Source organism: Scylla paramamosain, chromosome 3 (genome assembly GCF_035594125.1).
Source record: "Scylla paramamosain isolate STU-SP2022 chromosome 3, ASM3559412v1, whole genome shotgun sequence".
In the NCBI taxonomy this organism is placed as follows: domain Eukaryota; kingdom Metazoa; phylum Arthropoda; class Malacostraca; order Decapoda; family Portunidae; genus Scylla; species Scylla paramamosain.
The window spans coordinates 7,732,064-7,757,567 of NC_087153.1; the positions used below are offsets into that span (position 1 = coordinate 7,732,064).

At 38.8% G+C, this 25,504-nt stretch overlaps 1 protein-coding gene across 1 annotated transcript in view; it reads left to right on the forward strand.

Moving 5' to 3' along the window:
• Nucleotides 1–25,504, forward strand: part of LOC135088839 (putative neural-cadherin 2) — a 156,536-nt gene that overhangs the window by 68,846 nt on the left and 62,186 nt on the right. The window contains exon 3 of the mRNA XM_063983890.1: nucleotides 11,741–11,856. Within this exon, the coding sequence (XP_063839960.1) occupies nucleotides 11,741–11,856 (116 nt within the window). The remainder of the gene's footprint in view (nucleotides 1–11,740; nucleotides 11,857–25,504) is intronic.

Below are 25,504 nucleotides of genomic sequence, written 5' to 3' on the forward strand. Positions count from 1 at the left end.
TGTGTTAAACCAAGGTTTGGAAGGTTTAGGTCGAGAGAAAGGGTAAGAAATGTACGCCTGCATGCCAGACACTATCAACTCTGTTATGCTCTCAGCACACAGAGATGGGTCTCTGACACGTGTGGAAGCAGTAGTCATCCCATGGAAAATCAGCATAATATCTCCTCAGATCCCCTCAGTTAGCAGAGGCAAAACACCAGAGGCACTTCCGCTTTGGAAGATCATGAGGAAGAATTGGAGCAATTGGACAATATACAAATATGAGATTGTGATCGGAGGAGCCCAACGGAGAAGATAGGGTGACAGCATAAGGATTATAGGTTAGGAAAAAGGTAAAAAGTGTTAAACATATTTCCAAGACGTTCAATAATACGAGTAGTGTGTTGCACCAGTTGCTCTAGGTCGTGGAGGATAGCAAAATTAAAGGCTATTTCACCAAGGTGGTCAGTGAAGGGAAAGGAAAGTTCACAGCACCCCCTACCAGTGCTTCAGATCTCACTGGGAGTAATTATCGTTTCGGCAGGTGTTTACTGTCTCCACCTTTATATATATATATATATATATATATATATATATATATATATATATATATATATATATATATATATATATATATATATATATATTGCTCTTTGAAGAGCTAGCTTTCATTGGATAAGACTGCTCTTGTCCATCAACAGACAGCTTGTGCAGGAGGGAGGAGACTCGAATGAGGGCACGGGTCACAACCACGCCCGCTAGCAAGAAGAGGGTTTCACATTCCACACACAAACCTAATTTTTTGAAGTGAAGCAGCAGTTAATGAAAATACTGAAATATGAATAGTTTATTTATCTTTTTAAATGAGGACTTAAAGCTTGGCTCATATACAATGAAAATTTCACGATACAAAATGTTCTGAAGGACACTGTGAGTGAGGGGTTCCTTTTTAAAAGATGTGGATGTCCACAGGTATATAAGTTGGAAGAAGAGAAAAGCCAGTGGAGAGTTTTGCTTGATAATATATTTAACCGTAAGAATGTGACGTGTATTGCAGGAATGAAGGTAAGGAGTTAAGTAGAAGTTGCCAAGGCGAGGGCAAGGATCTGACAATCAATTATGAAGAGGTGAAAATGGGTAGAGGATAAAAACTGACAAGAATTTCATAAAAAAATAAATAAATAAATAAATAAATAAATAAATAAGTGATGAAAGGATATAGGCGTCACAAAGAGTACAAAATTCAGAATTGCTATAATGGAACCATGCAGCGTGATACAAAGGGAATACTTGAGTGTTAGGACAGATAAGGCTGGAAAGAAATTAGAATGGAAGATAAAACTTAAGAACTTAAACGATGTCAAAAGTAAAAACTTGAATAAGAGGATGGCGGGACAAAAGAAAAGAAGATTAATTAGAGATTCAGGAGGAATATCAATATTTTTTTACACTCAGAAAATAGAAAACTGTTTTTTAAAAGGAGTTGAGAAGATGTGAAAGGGCTGAACGAAAAATGTTGAATAGGAGGACAGGGAAAGATTTATGAATATGCTCCATATGAATGACATATGGAGCAGGTGAGAAATTCTTTGAAAGTCTGAATAATGGCAATGACATTATAGATGCATATATACATACATACGTACATACATACATACATACATACATACATATATACATACATACATACATACATACACACACAACCTGAAAAGGTAAAGGTGGGCAGATGAGAAACTTGGAAACTGTAAGACAAAGCGTAAATAAAATTTATCGATGAAGGAAATAAGACGAGAAAGACATGTTTAAAGTCGATGCAGTTTATATGGAAATGAAGCGGGAATCCCGAGTTGTGTGTGTGGGCCTTGGGAAATTGGCCCCAGATTGGGCGAAAGCCATAATTGTGCCACTGTGTAAGAAGGAAAGGAAGTTGCAAACATTGTAGGAACTATACAAGAAAAAAAAATCAGGTTTGTACAGTGTGGAATGTGAGGTAGTAAGGTGAGACACATGAGAAACTTGGAAACTAAGACAAAGCGTAAATAAAGTTTATCGATGAAGGAAATAAGAAGATAAAGGCATGTTTAAAGTCGATGCAGTTTATATGAAAATGAAGCGGAAATCCCGATGATTGTAAAGTATGGAATGTGAGGTAGTAAGATGAGACATGTAAAAGAAATGCATTATAAGAATAATAAAGAAATGCATTCTAGGAATAAAGCATTATAATAATAATAATAATAATGAAGCATCATAAGAATAATAAAGAATCCCGAGGTTTGTAAAGTGTGGAATGTGAGGTAATAAGGTGAGACATGTAAAAAAAATGCATTATACATGATGAAAAAAACAACAACAGTAAATAAAAGGTGTAAAAAAAAAAAAAAACTTGTGTGAAGGCAATCATGGCCTTAGTATGCACTTCATTTATTTAAAATCACATCAGAGACTACATTGTATAATTATAAGCAAAATGAGACTTTAGTGAGTCTGGAAAATGATTCTTTTGAATAATATCACACGTTTCGTTGTAATTCAGTGCTATCAGAAGTGAGTGATTATTGTTTTTCTTTCGTATAATTACTGCGATAATTCAGCAGCAAGGTAATACTAAACACGTCCCTCTATAGAGGAAAAGCCGCATTGTGAAAAGGTGTTGAGCGAAGCACGTCAACACTCCCGAAAAGGATAATATTATATATTTAAGAAACCCTGAAAGGAAAACGCAATGAGTGAAAACAACAACAACAACAACAACAACAACATAGAAACAACTGATAACAAAAACCAAACTTTTTATATCACACGAGTTTTCCGCGCCAGGTTTTGTCTTGTCAATTACGTGTTTCGCAAGAAATGTGGATGTTTTGGTAGTCATTCTCTTGGCGGGAACTGTATTACGAGCCGAGTCGAGTCTGAGTGGAGTTGAATATACGTGTAGTAGTATGGATAACATGTATACCTGCGTAGCCTGTGTACCAAGAGGCGCCAAGCCCACTGTGTCCTTCCCTGAGGCTTACAACACGTGCCTTACATTGATCTGCACGGAGATGGTGCTATTAACTTACATCCCGTGCCATATTATCAAAACCTAATAACTTTTTTTTTGCTCTAATATGGATACAACAAAGAATATAACTACATTATAATCAAAAGAAGAAAGAAATACGCATTGGAAAAAGAAGTAAAAGGAATATTCCGTGAACATGTCCTAAGGTTGGGATAATTCTGAGTTCCAAAATCTAATATACCAGTACGATAATCTAACATCCCCGTCTTGATGGAGTCCGTCTTCAGTAAAGGAAAAAAGCAGAGACAAAATACTCCAATATTGACTAGGATAGTGGAGTGACTGTATAACACCTGCGATACAATGACAGACGGGGTAGTGAGAAAGACCTCAGAATCCTTGTACGCAGAATGAAGCCGCAAAAGGAGAGGAGTCGTTGAGCAGTGACAGTTACGATCGCCCTGAAAAATGTCGAGCCTCACTGAACAGTGTGTGTCGGACTTGGTGTTTGTGTTTGTGGCGCTTGACTGATCTCAGTTTGTGTCAATAAAAAAATAGGAACACATCAAGGCTGCACACGAAACTCGTTAAACGAAAAGCATTTTTTTTTCTTTTGTTTTGTAGTGTTGTGAGGCAGGTCTTCTCCCTTCCTCACAGACGCACACGAGAGGCGCAAACCACGGACGCCACCCAAGGGAGAACGAGCTTTCTCTCACAGAATTAAACACATTGGTGAATATAAAAGTTTCCAATAGTATAGAACGCCAGATTTAATGATAAAAATAACGAATGAAATTCCCCTCAAAGGTCGATGAAACGAAGATTGAAATGATGATTTTATTGCAGAGGAAAAATATCAAACGTATCACTAGCAAGAGGGGATATTCAAATAAAAGACTGTGCTTCGCTAACAGGCGGAGGATACAAATTGTCGAGATACATAAGACAGCAATGTCCAATCAAGAAAGGGAAGGATATGAAGTTCAGCGTCGCGTAGCGTGCAACAACTCAGCAGGAGTTTTATAGTTTATGTTTGGAACGTAAACTGGAGTATTATGAAGTCTTGAAACGAGAGACACACAGACCCCAAGGAGGAATGAAGAGAATAATGCTTGACATAACACGGATAGATGATGAAAGGACGTTAGTGACTAAGGAGCAGACGAAAGCTGAAGACGTCTTGACTGTAATCAAAAGAAAGATAACAACAAAAACAAACAAACGAGCAAACAAACAACAACAACAACAACAACAACAACAACAACAACAACAACAACAACAACAACAACAACAACGACGACGACGATGACGACAAAAGCAACAACAATATCAACAACAACAAAAACAACGACGATGACGACAAAATCAGCAACAACAATATCAACAACAACAACAACAACAACAACAAACACAACAACAACAACAACAACGACAAAAAAAGAAAGACAGAAAAAGGAAAGAAAGAACGAACGAACGAACGAACGAAAGAACGAACCATGGACCTTTTAAGACCGAGTTTCCTTTTTCTCTCTCCTCCATTCTTCATTTTCGACACAAGCCACGCCACCTTTGTGTTCCCCCTAAGGAGCAGCAGCGGCTCTCATTACCTGTCGTGACGCCCACCTTTGGTTTCCTTTCCCTGGCACGTCATTTTACTTTTTTTAACGAGAAGGTAGTGACGTACCTCGAGGCTGAACCTGTCCTCTCGATCCTATTAGTGTGTGTGTGTGTGTGTGTGTGTGTGTGTGTGTGTAAGAGAGAGAGAGAGAGAGAGAGAGAGAGAGAGAGAGAGAGAGAGAGAGAGAGAGAGAGAGAGAGAGAGAGAGAGAGAGAGAGAGAGAGAGAGAGAGAGAGAGAGAGAGAGAAAAATAAACGGCAATCGAACGAACGAACAAACAAACAATAAACAAACAAAAAACAAAGACCGCCAGCCCAATACTACAATATTAACACAGTACTTACGTATATAACATTTTGACCCGCTGGCCTGAATAAACTTAAACATGGTCAGTAATTCACCCTCGCCCTTTATCTTGAGAAGTAAGCCTAAGCCCCGTTCATTGCTGCTTGATACTGTGAGGGGAGCGAAGGCAGGGAGAAGCGAGCAAGGGAAGCAAGCAACTGATGGACTGGTAATTATGCAAAGAGCCGCTAATTACCGTGCGCTTGATTTGTTACAAGATGGAAGGTCAGACGTGGAATTAAACACTGTTGATTCTCTCTCTCTCTCTCTCTCTCTCTCTCTCTCTCTCTCTCTCTCTCTCTCTCTCTCTCTCTCTCTCTCTCTCTCACACATACACACACACGCACAGCTCACTTTATGAAGAACTCCCATATATCTCTTGTCAGCCAGTCTATATTGCAGTGTTCCCCTTCCTCTCTACCCTCCATACACTTTGCATCCTGTATTTCCAAAGGCTTTTCGCCACTCTCAGCAAACATCCATTCACTCTACAAGCTTACAATACCCATCACAAAGCATTATTGTAAATCTTGTCATGGGAACTCTTCCAGTCCATAAATATATGTAAGTAACTTATCATATAGTTTTTTTTTCATATGTTTTTTATGGTGACACCTTTCTGATATAACCTGTTTCTGACATCACGCTGTTCTTTATTTCAAATCTTAGGTATCCTGTAACACTTTATTAATTTATTGTCATAAAAACATCCTCAAAAATCCTAACTACTTTCCATAAAACGTCCAAACATTTGAGATTATGGTCCCAAGCCTCATGGGTCATTCTCATAATTACCATAGTTCTTTCACTCGTAGTTTATAACTACATCCTAAGCTACTCTTGTAACTCCTTCCTGATTGGTCCATGGCTCAGTCAGCCTATCTCACTCAAGTGAAGACGCTCCCACTCTAATAGTTTTACTTTTCTTTCATGTATCTCCCTCATTTTGTGCAATATCTACTTGTTTCTCGATCACTGAACAGAATAATTCTAGTACATTACGAATCTGTTGAAACAAATCTAAAGTTGATTAAGAAGATTCATCGAAATAATTCGAGCTGAAATCAAGGACAGAGTTGAAATAAATTGTAATTATATATTCTTTTCTTTCTTCCTTGTTTTTTTTTTCATGGAATTATCATTAATGATATAAATTTAGATAGTGGCATGTCATAGAGACAGTTCTCCTGAAATAAGACTGAGTTATAGGATTTTATATTTTATCCCGAACTGTTACAGCAACAAAACAACACAGGTACATGTTTGTCCTCGCGATGCCACGCCGCTATTTTCTTGCACCTGCAACTTGAGATAAAAGGCTGCTTATCATCTTTTGTTTCCGGCTTACCTGAAATCTAATAACGCTATCGTGCTCATAACACAATTTTGATTTACGGCATAGCGATAATTCCATGAAAAAACGCAACAGAGAACAAAAAAAAATATTTTAATTAAATGACTCCTAATCGCATTATTTTGATTATTCTTTGTTAAATGTAATTTTAAAACATTCGTAATACACTATCATCCAACTGACCAATGATCGAAAACTTACGAAGTACTGCACAGAATAAGGGATCATACAGGGAAGAGAAGAGGGAAGAATGTAGAGAAAACAGTGTCTCCGCTAAACAGGAGAGTGCCTGAGCATTGGAACAATCAGCGACGAGGTTACAAAAGCAGCTTAGGATCCAGATGTAAGCTGAAAGTAAGTGGACTATATCAATTGTTTTATTTTATATATTTGTTCATCTGTTTATTCATTTATTTATTCATTAAATTATTAATACATTCATTTGTTCATTTTTACTTTTTTTTATTATTATTATTTTTGGTGGTAAGGTAAAGAAAGCAAAGTTGATTTTGTTTTTGTCAACACAAGCTATTATACTTCAGTTACACTTATATATACGGCACGTGTCCTGTTCTTGTCGTACTTTATTTAAGCGAAAGAGCCAATTATCGCTACAGTCTGCGTTCACTCCCTTTCCTTATTTTAAATATAATGCAATATAATAAAATCTACGGAATCGTCATATATATATATATATATATATATATATATATATATATATATATATATATATATATATATATATATATATATATATATATATATATATATATACTTTATTTAAGCGAAAGAGCCAATTATCGCTACAGTCTGCGTTCACTCCCTTTCCTTATTTTAAATATAATGCAATATAATAAAATCTACGGAATCGTCATATATATATATATATATATATATATATATATATATATATATATATATATATATATATATATATATATATATATATATATATATATATATATATATATATATATATATATATATATATATATATATATATATATATATATATATATATATATATATATATATATATATATCTGTCAGTTTACATATACCAATAAATAATCAACAACATAACTGTTATTATTTTTTAATTAATAAATCTACAAAACTCTCCATCTCATTACTGTATACCTGCTCGCCACTACATTGCCGGCTTGATTACTTCAGGGAATACTGAACACACCATTTGATGAGTAATGACTCACGTTACTGCAGGCAGTACACTTCATTATCACCCAGACAGCAATATCTCTACATCCTGAATCAACCGCTATCATCCTCGCAAGCCAAAGCCGCTTCCATCCTGCGAGATTAGATGAGTTCATTACGGAAAACTAAGCGGCCTTAGCAGACTTCAGACGCATTACCAAGTTAGCTAGCTGGTTAAGAAGGAAGTATTATGAGATACACGGCACCCCAAAAAACCCACGCAGGACTGTTACAACATTATCCAGTATCTTACGGGACTCCATAGCCAAGCAAGCGAGGGAAGCAAGTGATGGACCCAGCTTGTTCTCAGCGTCAGTCACCTCGGGGGAAACTCTCCCAGAGTTTGGGGGATCTTTTTTTTCCCCACTGTGGTTAAAAAAACCGCAAGAAACATTGAAGCATTTCCTTTATTGTGTTACGGAATAAACTTTAGAGGATTTTTGGTGAGACGGGGTAAATTTCGTCAGTGGCACAAGGTAAACAAGGAAGGAGACAATGACTGGGATGATAAACTATTCGACTTTTCGCTTTAAGAGAAGACAGCACAATGGTTCCTCCGTCACTGATGAGACGAGAGGTTAGGGGAGAAGGAGTAAGAACGAGGAGGGATTAATTCAACAGAGTTTCTATTAAATAAAGTCTCAACCTAAGCTTCATAATGAATGACATCATGTGACGGCATGACAAGGTTTGATAGTTACATTTAAAAAAGAGATAAGGAACTGGTCTTCAAACAGTAGTAGTAGATGAATGGAATAAACTCAGAAATCAGGTTCTTAGTACCGAATGTTAGGGAGCTTTAAAAGAAGGTTGGACTCATTTATGGATGAGGATGATAGGTAGAAATGCATAGATATATATGTTTTATACAGGGAGTGCCACATATAACCCTGATGGCTTCTTGTAACCTCGCTCTTTTTGTTTTATTTCATCGATTTATTTAGTAATGTTCTTTTGTTCTAAATAGTTTTATGGATGGGGTGAGTACGGTACATTGCGTGGGTTATCTCTCGGCCCCGGAACTTTAAGACTGTATTGAAGAATACTCATCAACATGAGTGTCGCTTTCTTATTACTGTCGAAGTTCTCCATAACGATATTATCTCGAACGTAAAAATGAGAATCCTTCATTGGTGAATCAGAAGACAATCCCACATCTTGCCCACTGCTCAGGACATTTATTTGAATAAATACAGATGTCTAACATACAAAATAGCATTACTGACTAAGGAAATGCAGGATTTCTTGATGTAAAGAGGTTATAACTCTACATTACGGTACTATATAGACCGTTAGGATGAGATAACGAGATAACGACTTATACAGCAAGGCAAGGCTGATTACAAGGTACACACGCCACATGAAAACATTCCATACAGTTATTGATATAGTTGGACACCAAGTAAACACTGCAACAACGCAGATGACAATGTATTTCTAATACAATAACAAAAATCATTATTTCAAGAATTTAGTTGTGTTGTTTTGTTTTCTAGAAAAAAAAAATACACAAAACAGCAATTCCAAGAGGCAATAATTGGAAAGAGCGATAGCTGAAAAGAAAGTTTCTCTTAAAATATACAAGTTGAATATCAATTTCTTCAGTAATGTCTTGCCTTAACAAAGTTATCACACTTCAGTGGTTCGACCGAAATGAAATACGATGCTTTGTATTAGTGGGAGACACAAAACAATAGTCTGATACAAGGCAGAGCCAACTTTTGTCTTCAGATTTGGTTTCTATCAGATGAGAAGCAAATAAAGGAGAACATTATATGAAACAAGCTTTTTAACTTTCATGCATTTCAAGAAAAAATGTTGCATAATAACCTCAGCTTCCGTGACAAAAGGTCTTGTTTAAAAAATGTATTCCTCTCTTTCAGTTACATCTTCATCAGTGTTGTCGTCAGTCAACGTCATCCTTTGATGCTTCAAAGTAAGAGAATGAAAATGTGTTGTGCCACAAATATCACTCCTGAAGACCGACCCTTATCAAAACTTTTACAACGGGATGGAATGATCTTTTTTTCCCATGAATTAAAGCTAAATAAAAATCTAGTATTAAAAATATTCGAAGTCGATGAAATGCGGCATAATAATTATACAGTGGTCAAGAGCAAATTATGCAAAATTCAACTGGTTCGAAATAAGAAGGTTGACGCTCGACCTTTGCCATCCTAGCAGTCAGTTGAGTGAGCAGGTGTTGCCTTCAATGACCCTAGCGAGCGCAGCCCATAGAGTGGTGGAAAGGGTGTTGCTTAAAGCCTAGAGTGTGCTGCGTGAAATGTGTCACAGCATATGGGCTTAAACCAACAGGGTGTAATGTGAAGCCTTTTCCGTTCACTTATGGAGTACTGCTCCCATATACGGGGAGATTCAACCCACACTGCTCTCCTAAATACGATGGAATCAAAAGCTTTTTCATCTCATCGAGTCCTCTTCTCTAACAGACTGCCCTGAATCTTGCTCACCGCTGCAGTGTTGTATCTCTTAACTTCAATCGTTATTTCTTATTTCCACGGGTCACTTCTGAACTTGCTAACTACATTCCTGCAACCTCCCCCTCCTTTCGCGCCCTGCTGTACAAGACTCTGCTTTTTCTTACTCCTATTTTGTTCACATTAAAATGCAATAGCTAACTAGTATCTTCATCCTTTCATCCTTTTCACTCATCAACTCAAACTCTCTTCTTGTTTCTGTATTTTCTCCTACGGCTTGAACTGTCTCAAACGGCAACTCAAACTAAATTAGCCATCTCTCTTGGATTTCTTTTTTTTTTTTTTTTTGCTTGTTTTAAAAGAATCACATTGGGAGGGGGCTTTTTTTTTCCTAGGGATGTTTTCCCGATACGTAACAAAGTGTATCGAAGCACCAGGACTTCAACCAGCATGGTGTTAGGTGAAGTGTGCATCAGTAACAGGACTTACAGCAACAGTAAGGTGTTGTGTGCCGCGTGTCACAGCTAATGATGCGACAATGACCGTGTTACCCACCCTGACGACAAGGTAATGCCATACACATAGAACACATGTGCCTCGGAAAGGATTTGTGCACGTGCCTCACAACACTCAGGGGTCGCTGCGCTGCTGTCTCCCTCAGTGTATGCTTCACCGTAGCCGCCACCCCCTTCCATCCCCACCCCCCACCCAAACCGACCTGGCCCATCATCAGAGGTTCAGTTTTGTCGTCTTTTTTGCAAATTTCATTATTTTGCAATGTTAATTTCTCGCAGGTCAAATATTCTAATTCTCGTTGCCGTCTTTGGGAACGGGAAAATTTAAGATTTTTTTTTTTTTCCTCTTCTGAGCGAATTAACAAGTGGAAAAATATAAGAAAGCTTTTCAGCTTACAGGCAATTTTTCACCCCATCCATTTCTATACTTTTTTTTTTCCGACGTCTGAGGAAAGAAAAATAAGGTGAATATCTTAAGTTCTAAACTCCAAGAATTTCAATTTCCTTTAATTAACCGTCTCCCTTCTCTGCAAGCCCTCTTCTTGCGTTCCTTCCCTTCCGAAACCTTCTCTTCTTGCGTTCCTCCCCTTCTAAACCCCTCCCCTTTCACCTCCTCATTTCCATAACTTGCCTGGGAATCCTTCTATTCATGAGTGGATCTTCTTAAACATCGCAGGGTCCATCATCCCTCGCTGGTCAGAGCAGGACACCGCCACGTTGTCCTTATTTCCTACAAAGCATCAACCCTTCCTTCCTTATGCTTCTCCCTACTGTGAAACATAAGCGTTTGTTCATATCACGCTTGCAACTACTTTAGATTCAAGCAAACACTTTATCAGTTTGCTTGTTGGATGCTCCATACAGTTTTCATTCGTATAGATTCAGATGCATTTATATATTTTCATCATAATTAAATATCTACAGCCAATGGTATATCACTCTAAGTATCTTAAACAGCTGCCATCTCATAATTCCCTCGCTCATCGCCAAGCTTTGTACGCAGCTGGTTCCCACCTATAGTTTTCTTAGGAAACGGACGTCCATGTACCTTACAATCTTCCTTCTGGAAAGCTATAACACTTTACGAATTAGATCAAACGAAGTGAACACATACAAAATCCAGGTTCATTTAGTTTTTTTTTAACTCTTCTTAGCGAAAAATTCTCATAAACATAAAATACGAAACACTTGATATGGATCTTTATTCCTGCCATGCACCCTCGCTCTTCCTTGACAGCTGTTTTTTGCTTCTCCTCCCCTCAGTGTCGGCGGTGAAATTCAAGATAACAGAAGGCAACGAGAGAGGCGCTTTCCGCATCGACCCCTCCACAGGACGCCTGGCCCTCACCTCCACCCTTGACTACGAGCAGCAGAAGCAGGTGAGGCGGGGCGAGGTAGGCCGAGTGACTGATAGGCGACTGAGATCACGCAAACAGGAAGTATAAAGTATTTAAGAAGGGAATCTGCAAGAAGCCGTCAGACCTATGTTAGGGAGAGAGAGAGAGAGAGAGAGAGAGAGAGAGAGAGAGAGAGAGAGAGAGAGAGAGAGAGAGAGAGAGAGAGAGAGAGAGAGAGAGAGAGAGAGAGAGAGAGAGAGAGAGAGACTCACCTGACATGATATATTACTATTACATACTTACTTTTATCTTTATCTCTTTCATAATTTAATTCATTAAATACGACTGATAAATTCTCTTCAACCTTTTAAAAGGAAAGTGAACCTCTCATTCTGTACAACGTCGTCTCAAAGTCCTCGAAAAAAGTCATTTTTAACAAACATTCTTCAATAAAACTTAGCGAATGAAATGAACCTCAATAAGCACCGAAGTTCATATCATCGTGGGTGTTTATCTCGACAGGAATGACCGACACACACTTGACATCAAAACAACGGGTGATGACGGCAACAAGGATCCCTTAGCCATGGCAAACTCCAGGCTCCACACTGCAAGAATTATTATACAATACAAAAACACTTACGAGGCGTTAAAGAAATAATGATAACTTTGCACCACAGCCGCATCTCATCCTGATACCTTGCCTTGGGCGCGTGCCAACCTTCACTGCCGCCCGCACATGCGTTGTGCCTGCAGCGTCTATCTGTCTGTCTCTTTTTCTGTTCATATTTTCATCTACCTACGACTATCGATCTATCTGTCTATCTATTTATCTAACAGTCTGTCTATCTGCCTATAGATTAATTTACCTACCCATCCATCTGTCGACTCATTCTTCCATCTATCTGTCCATCCATCTATCATTCTCTGAATGTTTATTTATTTATTTTTTTTTTTATTACCATCCCTTGTATCGCACTGCTCTTAATATCCGTAAATAATAAACATGCAGCGTACAGCGTTCCTTCGCTGAACAACAGATCCTAAGACGGAAGGAACGTGAGAATTACGACAAATCCATCCACAGTACTGTAAAATGGCGTAATAGACGAAGCTTAAGAGCAGCTTTGAAATTATTTTCAGTACAAATATTGGTGGAAGTAAATAATTTTCATCTGATCTCACGAGGATGACGGATGTAGAATAATAATATTTCAGTCTCAGTTATACTACAATTATTTTTCTCTCATGTCCCCCGGGCAATGTAATAAGGTTTTGTGCACCATCACTCCACCAATGCAACATTATTCTCTCATTCACAAGTACACCGGAGCGTCACGGCCTCAGATTGAACTTCCACTGAACCAGCAACACAACGAGATGGATACTCGCATTTGATCTAATTTTCTGTTTACTAAAGGTTCATCTACCTCGGATTGAAAGGAATGCGTGATGTTTGGCAATATAATTTGTGTGTGTGTGTGTGTGTGTGTGTGTGTGTGTGTGTGTGTGTGTGTGTCTGTGTGTGTGTGTGTGTGTGTGTGTGCGCGCGCCAGTCTGTCTGTCCATTCATCTGTCTGCCTGTATTTACGTTTGACTCTCTCTCTCTCTCTCTCTCTCTCTCTCTCTCTCTCTCTCTCTCTCTCTCTCTCTCTCTCTCTCTCTCTCTCTCTCGTGTTTTCTTTTTCCATCCGACCCCTGCTCCTCAACTCCAGGCGATACGAGTGTCAATTCCTTGCCCTTTAACTCGACGAGAAAAGCGACACCACTGTCATTGCTTCCTGGAACCTGGCATTCATTCTCTGTGGTGAAGCGGCCGTTGGTTCGACAGTAACGCGTTGTGCTGACAGTAATGGGCAAACTAGCAAAAACTTAATTAACTTTTAAAGTGGAAAAGCTCTGAAGTGCTGCTCAAAAATGGAGGATTCTGAAAAAAAAAAAAAAAAAAACAATGAAGGGAATGTTGAAGTTAAAGGTATGTTCTGTTACTTCCCTGCAGTTACGGATTACGGCAGTATTAGCACCTACATGCAATAGTTCAGAGTGCAGAGCATGAAGTTCAAGCCAGGTGACAATCCAGTAATAGTTTATCACGGTCACATTAAAGCAGGCAATTTCAAAGAGACACGCGTAGCATCGGGCAGTGCACAAGGAACAAGCGAGGCAGGTGTGGGAGAGAGAAAGACGGCCAGATGTGATATGAGAGAACGTATCACATAGGGATTAACTGCCTGGACAGGGAGAGGGTCTTGGACTGGAGAGGGAGCGGGATATTTGTAACCGAAAAGCAGCTAAGAATAGGCTGATGACACGGGGAACAAAGGGTCTTGATAAATGGGATGTTCTCGGTAATGGATGCCCCGCTGTCTTGTATGCTGGCACAGAAACTTCCACCACACCACCAACTACCTGCCGTGTAACAAAGATTCATTTATTCTTTTTTCTTCAGAACGAATATTTAACGATGAATATGATCAAAAGAAAACAAAAATACATAGTCATATGAAAATTTACTGAATAACTGCAATATTCAGGTAACGAAATGCATACTCAGAAAAAAACAAATAACAATAAGTTCCTACTATGTACATTCAGCTTCTTTCCTTACTCACACACCGTCGCTTGCTTCTGAACCCTAAGCACTCACACAGTTAAGGGACGTGAGTCAGGGAAAGTAAGCGTAAAGTTGATGAGATACTAATGCAGATATCACCTGTTACTCACAACTGGGCTGCTGCTATCACACATGCTACAACGACTGCGGGAATGAGACAGACAGGAGGAAGGGGACATGAGGATGGAGAAAGTGAAGGGAAAAGAGGAAATGAGAGGGGAGAGGAAATGAGGAAGGAGAAGCGACGGAGAAACGAGAAGGATTTAGGAGAGTAGAAATTTGTCCCAATGATTGACAGGCAAATAGAGAGGCAAAATAGAGACACGCCTGCACAATGAAAACAGCGATTAATGACGTACATATGCTTCATTAAAGGGGGAAAAAAACAGTCGCGCAGATTCTGCATTATTAAGAGTCTGAAATTCACACTCTATGACGACACTAATTACTGATATTGCAACGCTTTAAATTATTTGTTAAAGCTTTTATCTCAGTTGCAATGGGCCTAAATGAGAGAGAGAGAGAGAGAGAGAGAGAGAGAGAGAGAGAGAGAGAGAGAGAGAGAGAGAGAGAGAGAGAGAGAGAGAGAAACTGTATCGTCCCGTCACCTTACAAGACAGCAGAAAAGAATTGGACGAGGAAGGTAAGGAAGGGTGAGGCAGGAACCCTTGCCATCCTTCATGACCTGAGCCGTGGCCGTGACCTACACTGATTGTACTACTTACCTGCTCCTACTTCCTCTCCACCAACCCTCGTCCTGTCCCTCACCTGTCTTCTGGGTCCACGTCAAAGTGTCACTTTTTTTTTTTTTCCTGGCTTGTTATACTTTCATCTTTATCCTTTCCTTGTCAGCATTTTATATCTTCAAAGAATAACGAAAGTGATGACAATAGAAATGATGAAACTGACAGTAACGAAGGCAGTGGTAATGATGCCCGTTCATTTGTCTGTTTGTCCTTATCGGCAAAATTAATGATCGCACTCTGTGACAAATCTGTCGCGCACTTTTTTACTTGGAAACTGCGTATCTATTAACTCATGTGCAGTGTGTCATAGGATGCACGAAAGTGAACAGGACGCGGACACAGTTATGTATAAACTACAAAACGGAGTAATTTCAGAACATATAAGTGTAATTTGTAAAGAGCATATGTGGAAGCAGCTGAAGAAATATTACCAAGGAGAGAAAGAGGAACAAAACAAGAGTGCATGACGGAGACATACTCGAGATGATGGAAGAAAGAAGTATAGACATAGTAATACAGCAAGATACACAGAACTAAACAGAGAAGTAAAAAGAAAATGTTCTGATGCAGAAGAAAAATGAATAAATGACCAATGTGATGAGATAGAAGATTTGGCAAATAGACACACAAATGATGAACGAAATAGTTAAAACCATTACCGGAAGAGATAGATTAAACATAGGTGAAGCAATAATGAAAAAAAACGGTGAGGTGGCAATAGAAAAAGAGGTTCTCGACAGATGGAAGGAATATATATATATATATATATATATATATATATATATATATATATATATATATATATATATATATATATATATATATATATATATATATATATATATATATATATATATATATATATACGAATTGTCTGAGGATGAGAGACCAAAGCAGTTAGAACTGGAAGTAGAAATCACTGTTCCCGATATTGGCGAAGAAGAGATGGAAAAGGCAATTAGAAAAATTAAGACAGGAAGGGTAGCTGGAGAGGATGGCGTAGCATTGGAGATGTTACGTGCTCTAGGCAGGTTTAGCAGAAGAAAGAATACCAACATCACTAGCAAAATTTCCGGCACGGGAGAACTTAATGATGATATGGGTAAATCAATATTCATAACTATATCATAGAAACTGGGAACTCGAGAGTGCAATAAACTTAAAACTATAAATATAATAAGCCAAATAGCAAAAGTAGTAATAAGGGTAGTACTAGAGGGATAAGAGCAAAGATAAGAAATGAGATAGCTGAAGAGCAATAAAATTTTATGGAAGGAGAAAGGAACAACTAATACTATATTCATATTAAGGATGTTAAATGAGAGAATATAGAGATGCAGAGAGACATGTATTTGGCATTTATCGACTATGAAAAAACATTTAACGGAGTCAAACGCATGTCAAGCAAAGATATGCTTGACATGTTGAATAGAATTGGAGTTGATGGAAAGGATCTAAGAATTATTTACAACTTATACTGGAATCAGAAAGCGGCAATAAGGATAGGAACAGAGCAGAGTGATTGGATAGATATAAGAAGAGGAGTAAGACAGGGTTGTGTGTTATCCCCAGATCTGTTCTCCCTGTATAGTGAAATGATAATGAGAACAACTGAAGGACGGGAAGGTCTCAGTATTGGGGGACAAAATATAAACAACATAAGATACGTGGACAACACAGTGTTAATAGCAGACACTCAAGAAAATTATAAAATATGTTGACATTAGTGAAGGAGGCGAGTGAAGAAAGTGGATTGACAATAAATATCAACAAAATGGAAGTGATGGTGATTAGTAAGAAGGCACAAGTTCCTAGATACAATGTGAAAATAAATAACATGATTAAGCAAAGTGAGATTTTGTTACCTGCGAAGCTACACTACGGAGGATGGTAGATGTAACATAGAAATCAAAAGACGGATATGTGAAGCGAAGATGAAGAAAGATGAAATGAGAAATATGCTAGGTAATAGACACCTATCAATAAGAACGAGGAAAAGAGCAGTAAAAACATATATCTGGTCCGTATTATTATGTGAATCAGAAACATAGACTATTAGTAAACAAATGGAGAAAAAATTCGAAGCTTTTGGAATGTGGTGCTGGCGAAGACTACTGAAAATTTCCCGGACAGAGAGAGAATATCAAATAAGGAGGTGCCAAGACGAATGGATATCGGAAGAGAATTATTTGTAAATGTGAGAAGACAGATGAGATACTTAGGACATGTTATGAGAAGAACAGAAAAAAATTGAGTTTGACGGGAAGAATCCTAGGTAGGGGAGCAAGAGGCAGACTAAGAGAAAGTATATGGACGAGATAGCAAGAACAGCAAGAGAAAATTTCACGACTTGTCCTCTACGGCAAATGACAGGAGACAGAGAGATGTGGTATTCCATGATCGCCAACGTCTGCAGGGATATGGCACTTCGGTAAGGGTAAAGTACAGGTGCAATTGTCAATAAAGTATGCTGTCAGTGTAATTATTATTTGCATGACGTGCTTGGTTGAAGAAACTTTTATCACATCCATTTGTTTAAATCCCAAACACACCAGAGGACAAAGGAAAGTTCGTAATGCCTTCACATGTACGTACTGAACAAACGACAAATGCGTTCTCTCTATCTAGCAAACTAATAGTCTAGCAAAAAAAATGAAGAACGTAATTGTGATCCTGTAATTTCTAACAGGAATGTCAAGCGATTATCTCTTTCAAAAGACACACCATGAATTGATGCTTTCACGGATACCTAGTCATTCTTCTGATTACGCACTTGAGTGACGTACGCACACAGGGACATCGCACGCAAATACAGCAATCACAGATGCACCTATTTGTTCATGTTTATTTATATTATTTTATTTCTGTTCTATTCATATTTTATTTTGCTCCTTGCGCTGTTTCCCTCTTGAATATGAGGCAGATTTCAATTTAGATGTAAAACTCTCAATAGTCAGTAATTTGGTGCTGCCTCCTTAGCCTATCACAACAACTTCCAAACATTACCGAAATCTGAAACACCATCAACATGTTGAGTATTTTTTCTCAGTAACCTCTAGAACGTTTAACTTGAGCGTTCTTTTCATGTCGGTAAATTTCTCTCTCTCTCTCTCTCTCTCTCTCTCTCTCTCTCTCTCTCTCTCTCTCTCTCTCTCTCTCTCTCTCTCTCTCTCTCTCTCTCTCTCTCATTGTGTGTGTGTGTGTGTGTGTGTGTGTGTGTGTGTGTGTGTGTGTGTGTGTGTGTGTGTGTGTGTGTGTGTGTGTTTAATACCCTTAATAAGATAAACACAAAAAAAAACATCCAGACAACATAAAATGTACCCGACCTCCTTTGAAGAAATGAAAAATAGCGAGCTTGTTGGACTCGCATCACTTTCATTAAACTAATTTTGCACCAGACCCGCAATTCAGATGATTAAAAAGTTTGCTGGTATCATTTCTAGGTAAATGTACACTCATTTTACAAGAGACCGCAGATTGAAAACAAAATAAAATAACACACACACACACACACACACACACACACACACACACACACACACACACACACACACACACACACACACACACATAAGGAAAAATAATTAATCAGGTAGTATACATTGCACTAATTGGACACGAGAAGCCTTATTTGAAAACAAGAAATCTTATTACCTTGTGTTGTCAAATATGATGCATACTTTATACCTCGATTTTGAAAAGTATACAAAATTATACATATATTACTAGATGAAGTAAAGGTGAATAAAAATTATAGATAGATAAAGAGCAAAGTTGACATTTCTTCTTAATTCTGTAAAAGCTGAAGCGGCCTGATTTCTTTCTCGCGCTAAGAGTTTAACATCCCTTCTCAATCAAGCGGGTCGACGTCCTTGTTGTAGACTACGAGAGCAGTAAAAACTTATGATATTGTGTGCTTTTCTACTAGCTGCTTTATTATGTATACACGGCTCATATCTTCTTCCAAATTTCTTTCCGTTGTCGAGATTGGTTTTCATGTAAAGTTTTCCGTAATCAACGTTAGGTTATGAAAAAAAAAAAAATAATAATGATAATAATAAAAGTTTGTATAAATTTGGCGATATGCTCAGTTAACGATAATGATGGTCAGGTATCTTCTATGCAGTACTTGAAGAAATCACATTACACCACAATTCAAAGAATCTTTCCCTGGCATGTGTACCAAGAAAACAAATTTGTGTAGAGTGATCTTGTAATCCTCAGCAGACTTTAAAAAATAATAAACAAAAGAAAAGATTAAAGCCTTCGCTTGCTTTTTACTTAATACTTTATGCGTTAAAACGTTACTTCACGTATTATCACTCATACTGTAGTGTCTTCTACTGGAACACTTGACAGTGGTAGTGTATCGTATGTCTGAGGAGCGATCCTTCCATCGTTTTCACCACTTCGTGTCTGCATTAGGTAACAGACATTTTCCAAGACCATAAACAAACCTAGATGTCTCCCTTACACCACTGTTACCTGCCCTATGCATGATTGCGAATTTTCTCTTTTCGTGTTACCATCTTAGAAATAGCGTACTTAGCATTTGGAATCCTACAGTGGTCTCTCTTTTAAGCCATAAATCTGGTGCATAAATCTAAACTAAACTAAATTCTTCTGGATATTCTCCGAGCTGTTGTAGTTCACACACTGTTGTCTTACCACCTGATCCTTCACTAGCGCAGTTCTGTGTAGCTGAAATAATTTTCCTCTGATGCAGAACAACACGTGACAGCAGTTTTCAATTCTCACACCTTTTTCGTATTCTTTGTACTCTTCACTGAGTTGCGGGACAATTATGTGAAAACCACAACTAGTGACACCAATTGCGCTAAAGACTTAAATGTTCATATTTACACTCCCTTTTATTTTCCTTCACTACTTGAACAGACGATAATTGTGTTCATTGAATGGCTTCTAGCTTTATTATTATTATTATTATTATTATTATTATTATTATTATTATTATTATTATTATTATTATTATTATTATTATTATCATCATATACTCGTACGTTTTATTTTTCTTTTAATCCGTAACTTTTTTCAAAACTTCGTTGTATAAAGCAAATGACAGGACTCAAGAAATTTTATTCAATAATGCAGGCAGTAAACACTTCCTCTTATATCTTGTCCCTTTCATCCCTTGTCATTGCAGGAGACAGCAATAAGTGGAGCGTCAATCATGTTCGCAATAAACTGTAATTACCTCTTGTACACGTCGGCTCTGTCATCACGGATCTGCTTCAAACACCTCCCTTGATTCTTGTCCTTTAGTGAGCTCGTGTGTGTGTGTGTGTGTGTGTGTGTGTGTGTGTGTGTGTGTGTGTGTGTGTGTGTGTGTGTGTGTGTGTGTGTGTGTTCACATAACAAAGCACATATTATGCCCTCAGAGTCGTTTGAGAAACGCAACCACTTCATCAGTCTTTCCAAAATCAATCTCGTCATGTCACCACTAATCCTGCACCGTAGTCCCCAGGAAGTAATATGAGGATGACAAAGAAGGGAAAAGCTTCTTATAAAAAATAGTTGTAATAAAAGTAGTAGTAGTAATAGTAGTAGTAGTAGTAGTAGTAGTAGTAGTAGTAGTAGTAGTAGTAGTAGTAGTAGTAGTAGTAGTAGTAGTAGTACCAGCAGCAGCAGCAGCAGCAGCAGCAGCAGTAGTAGTAGTAGTAGTAGTAGTAGTAGTAGTAGTAGTAGTAGTAGTAGTAGTAGTAGTTAGTAGTCAGTAGCTAGTAAGTAGTAGTAGTAGTAGTAGTAGTAGTAGTAGTAGTAGTAGTAGTAGTCGGTAGCTAGTAAGTAGTAGTAGTAGTAGTAGTAGTAGTAGTAGTAGTAGTAGTAGTAGTAGTAGTACCAGCAGCAGCAGCAGCAGCAGCAGCAGCAGCAGCAGCAACAGTAGTAGTAGTAGTAGTAGTAGTAGTAGTAATAGTAGTAGTAGTAGTAGTAGTAGTAGTAGTAGTAGTAGTAGTAGCAGCAATTAGTAGTAAGCAGTTAGTAGTAAGTAGTAGTAGTAGTAGTAGAAGCAGTAGTAGTTATTAGCTAGCAAGTAGTAGTAGTAGTAGTAGTAGTAGTAGTAGTAGTAGTAGTAGTAGTAGTAGTAGTAGTAGTAGTACATCATCTAGATTTTTTAAGAGTTAAAAAAACTGCTTGGTCATAATCACTCACCACGAAGTCAGCTTTTTTGCATGTCGCTCACAATGAGCAAATTTTGTATCCACTCGAACATCATAGGGAAAAAATATTTGTCACATGCATTCAGGGTCACGTTAATGAAAGAAATACAAAATTCGACTCCATCCACGAGCATAACGAAACCGAATCCAATGGTTATTATTTCTGAGATAATGAGCGTCTGTACCGTAAAAAGATCAAGATAAACACACACACACACACACACACACACACACACACACACACACACTCACACTCTCTCTCTCTCTCTCTCTCTCTCTCTCTCTCTCTCTCTCTCTCTCTCTCTCTCTCTCTCTCTCTCTCCTATCTATCGATCTATCTATCCATTTAAATCTCTGATAATGTCACTACGTCTCACAGAATTTAGTTTCTTCCCTTTTTCGCGAATAAACCTTTCCTCCCTTGGTCGCCTCCAAGCAGACAGTCGCCATTCCTCGCCAGACTTCCCGCCGAGACGTGCCTGGTGTGAGAGTGACGCCTTCGACCCCTCAGGGGAAATGGCTCACTTACATCATGCGTGAAACAATTGTTTTCTTTTTCTTTTTAAGGCAGCAAGAGTCAGTAAAACAAAACGCATTAACACAATTCTAAAAATCATAAAACTATACAGCGAAATGTGCTCTGGTTCAACACGCTACACTTCCCAATGAGTCGCGTCCCCTCACAAACGGATTTTTTGACGCAGATCGCAGACCCAATAGCCGGCCATCATGGACCAACTGCCGGACGAAATTCCCAATTACTGAGCCTGTGTCCGTGCTGGCTCGGCGGGGAAGGCATGGCAGTGAGTGGCTGATGCACCTCCCTTGTGTATCCCTCAGCACCTCTTGTTGCAGCACTCATTATTCCGCCACTTGACCTTTCCGGTTGATCTGAGACGAAATACCACAAAAACACATAAGGCTCTTCTTTTTGGCGTGTCAAGAAGAGGCTGACCAAGAAAAATCAAAAGACCGCTCAATTTGTCCTAGAAGGTCGAAGAATTATTAAAAAATCAATATTTACAAATTTAGTTTCAGAGGTGCCTTGATGCTCTTTTGAAACACTTCAGGTCGTCGGAAGGAGGAAAATGCAAACAGGTTGAGAGTTTCAGAGTTTACCATTAGAAGGATGAAAGAGTGAAGATGTTGGTTAACTAGTGCATTAGTGGACAGAACAGAGGTGCGAATGAGTAAAATCTCTTGTGCAGCGTGGCCAATGGATGAGGAAAGGCATGCAGTTAGGACGTTGAGAAATAACGGATAGGAGGTAGTGAGAGATCCTACATAGAGGCGGTGAGTCATAGATTGAAGATGGTCAGTTAGAGGAAGTGAGTTGATGTGGCCAGAAGCTTTAGACTCCGCTCTGTTTACAAGGGATGTATTAGTTGGTTCTCCACATATACCCTACAAGCGTAGATAAGGCCTGTACTGAGTTAGAAGGTGGGTGCTAGAAAAAAAAGAATAGCAGAAGCAACAAAGAAAACTTAATTTTATGGAAACGTAAAAAAAAAAATCAAAATAAAATACGTTTGACATGATCGCCTACACATACGCGTTCGTTGTTGTTTTGTGAATTGAAACTAATTTTCAACAATCAAACATTTCCCCCCTCGCTTCAGTGCCCCGGCCTCGGCCCCGCCACGCGCACTCAGCAGCTCGGCGCCGCTCGCCCAGTCCGGTTGACTCGTCTCGCCCGCCGGAAATAAACACATAATGCCGCGCCATGAAGTGCACCTGTCGCTCCCGGGACACAATAATGAGGATTTACTTTACTTTTATCACGATTTTTTTCCGTACCGCCACCATATCTGCCACGCACAAGTAAAGCATGTTGTTTACCGCAAATCACGATCCACGACATCAGTCAATCGCAGCCACTGATTTAAACTTTGTGGCAGGAAATAATGTCAATGCTTCCCTTTAAATAAGGACACGCATAAATAAAATATCTATTTCATAGTAAAATGTCTCTTTGCTTTAACACTTCTTATGCTGCCCACTCAAAATGAGGAATCATACTTATGTAGATGAATAACATAGGCCGATGAATGCTTCTCTTAACACAAATGTCGAAGATTTACAGGAAAAAAATATTCAAGACTGCTACATTACTAGTAAAAATACAAGGAATTTATGATCATAAAGGAAAATCTTTTCAACTTTTATCTCATTCACGTCGCTCTTTAAAATTCTCCCGCTAATTGCCTCGCTGATGAATCCCTCTCATCCCTGCCGTTCATCGTAGCAGTGTTTTCATCTTCCATCAGCCTCTCAGGCCTTCATTAGAAGTTCACACGCCACACACCACACAAACCCACTAACTGCTCCTCCCTCGCGCCATCCTTCAACACCGTAAACACAAGAGGAAAATAGTTTTTGGAAAAATGTTGAAAAAAAACTGACGTTTACGTAATGTTTGTGAATACATTATTTCAGAGGCACCCCTTCCTTTATTTTAGTCAGTGAGTTTCCTTCAATCCACTGAAATAAAAATATGTTTCGAAATGATCGACAATATTTTTTTCTGAGCCGTTTAGTTTTCAGGCAGTTCACGGCAGCAGCTGGAAGTCCATTTTCTGCTAAACGGAAAAAATGACAGATGGACAGACTGTCAGACAGACAGACTGACAAAATAACTCATTGACTAACTGACTGAATGAATACATAAATAAATAACATAGATGCAGCCTAATAGAGAGAGAGAGAGAGAGAGAGAGAGAGAGAGAGAGAGAGAGAGAGAGAGAGAGAGAGAGAGAGAGAGAGAGAGAGAGAGAGAGAGAGAGAGAGAGAGAGAGAGAGAGAGAGAGAGAGTGTGTGTGTGTGTGTGTGTGTGTCAGCATCCCCGTATAGCGCAAGAATTCCTAGCGACCAACATCCGGGTTTCCGACAGTTATTTGCTGATTCCGTGTTTTTTGGAGCGAATAGTGTTTCCTCTTGTTTCGTCCCTCTTGCACTAATCTTTATGGCAAACTTCCTTCCTCTCTCTCTCTCTCTCTCTCTCTCTCTCTCTCTCTCTCTCTCTCTCTCTCTCTCTCTCTCTCTCTCTCTCTCTCTCTCTCTCTCTGTGCGTGTGTGTGTGTGTGTGTAAGATGTCAGACAAAAATCCCTGGTTATTTTTCGGAGCCTGTGTCGAGCACCGGCTTTCCTCTAACGACACTCCCTCATTCCACGTCTTTCCCCTCCACCAGCCACCACCTCCGTTACCCATTTCCTCACATTTCCCTTCCCATCCTGGCGCCTCTTCCTCCCTGCACCTCACCTCCAGCTGCCTCAAAAACAGAAGCCCCTAAAAATTAAGACCCCTAATTTTCTCGTAATTCCCGTTTCCTCTACAATCTTGCTTCGCGTAGCGTCTCAACTTCACCTTCCCTCTCTCTCCCTCCTGGTACTCGCACTTGAAGGTAGCAGCACCAAGAATCACTGGGGATGCAACTCATTTCCTCAGATTCTGGAGGTAAAGAAAAATAAAAAGTGGCGCCGAAAATGGTGAAATCAACGAAACACGCGGACCAAACAGTTTGTGTAGTCTTTTTTTTTTTTTTTTTTTTGCTTCTATTCCTGCCACTCGTGCTCCTGTTAGCCTTGTATTCTTTTTTTTTTTTCACAGTGCGTTGCCAGTTCTCCACGGGGTCCTGTGCAATACTACCCTCCGCATGCCAGAGGGAGGCTGTTTATATGCAGGATCCTGAAGGCGCCGTCGGCGGCTTACGCAAACCCAATACAAAAAAAAAAAAAAAAAAGTCAGGGTGGAAAAAGCGGAAGGGATAAGATGAGTGTTGCACTAAACGAAATACTAAGAGTTCAGAAGAGAAAGAAAAAAATTCAAGCACATAAGGGGGAAGTAGACAGATGTACGAGTGTAATAGGTGGTTGGGACTGAGGTATAAAGTGTTGGTGGAAGAGGAAAGGAAGGGGAGGACGAAAGTGCCATGAATAACTGATAAAAATTTCGACTCCAAAGAGGTTGTTCCACAAGAAGAGTGGGGATGGTCTTGTCACTTGAGGGAAGCGTACACGTTTCCTCTACACAGAAGCCTGAAAAGCAAATTATTATTATTAGTAGTATTAGTAGTAGTAGTAGTAGTAGTAGTAGTAGTAGTAGTAGTAGTAGTAGTAGTAGTAGTAGTAGCAGTATGAGAAAGAAGGAAGAG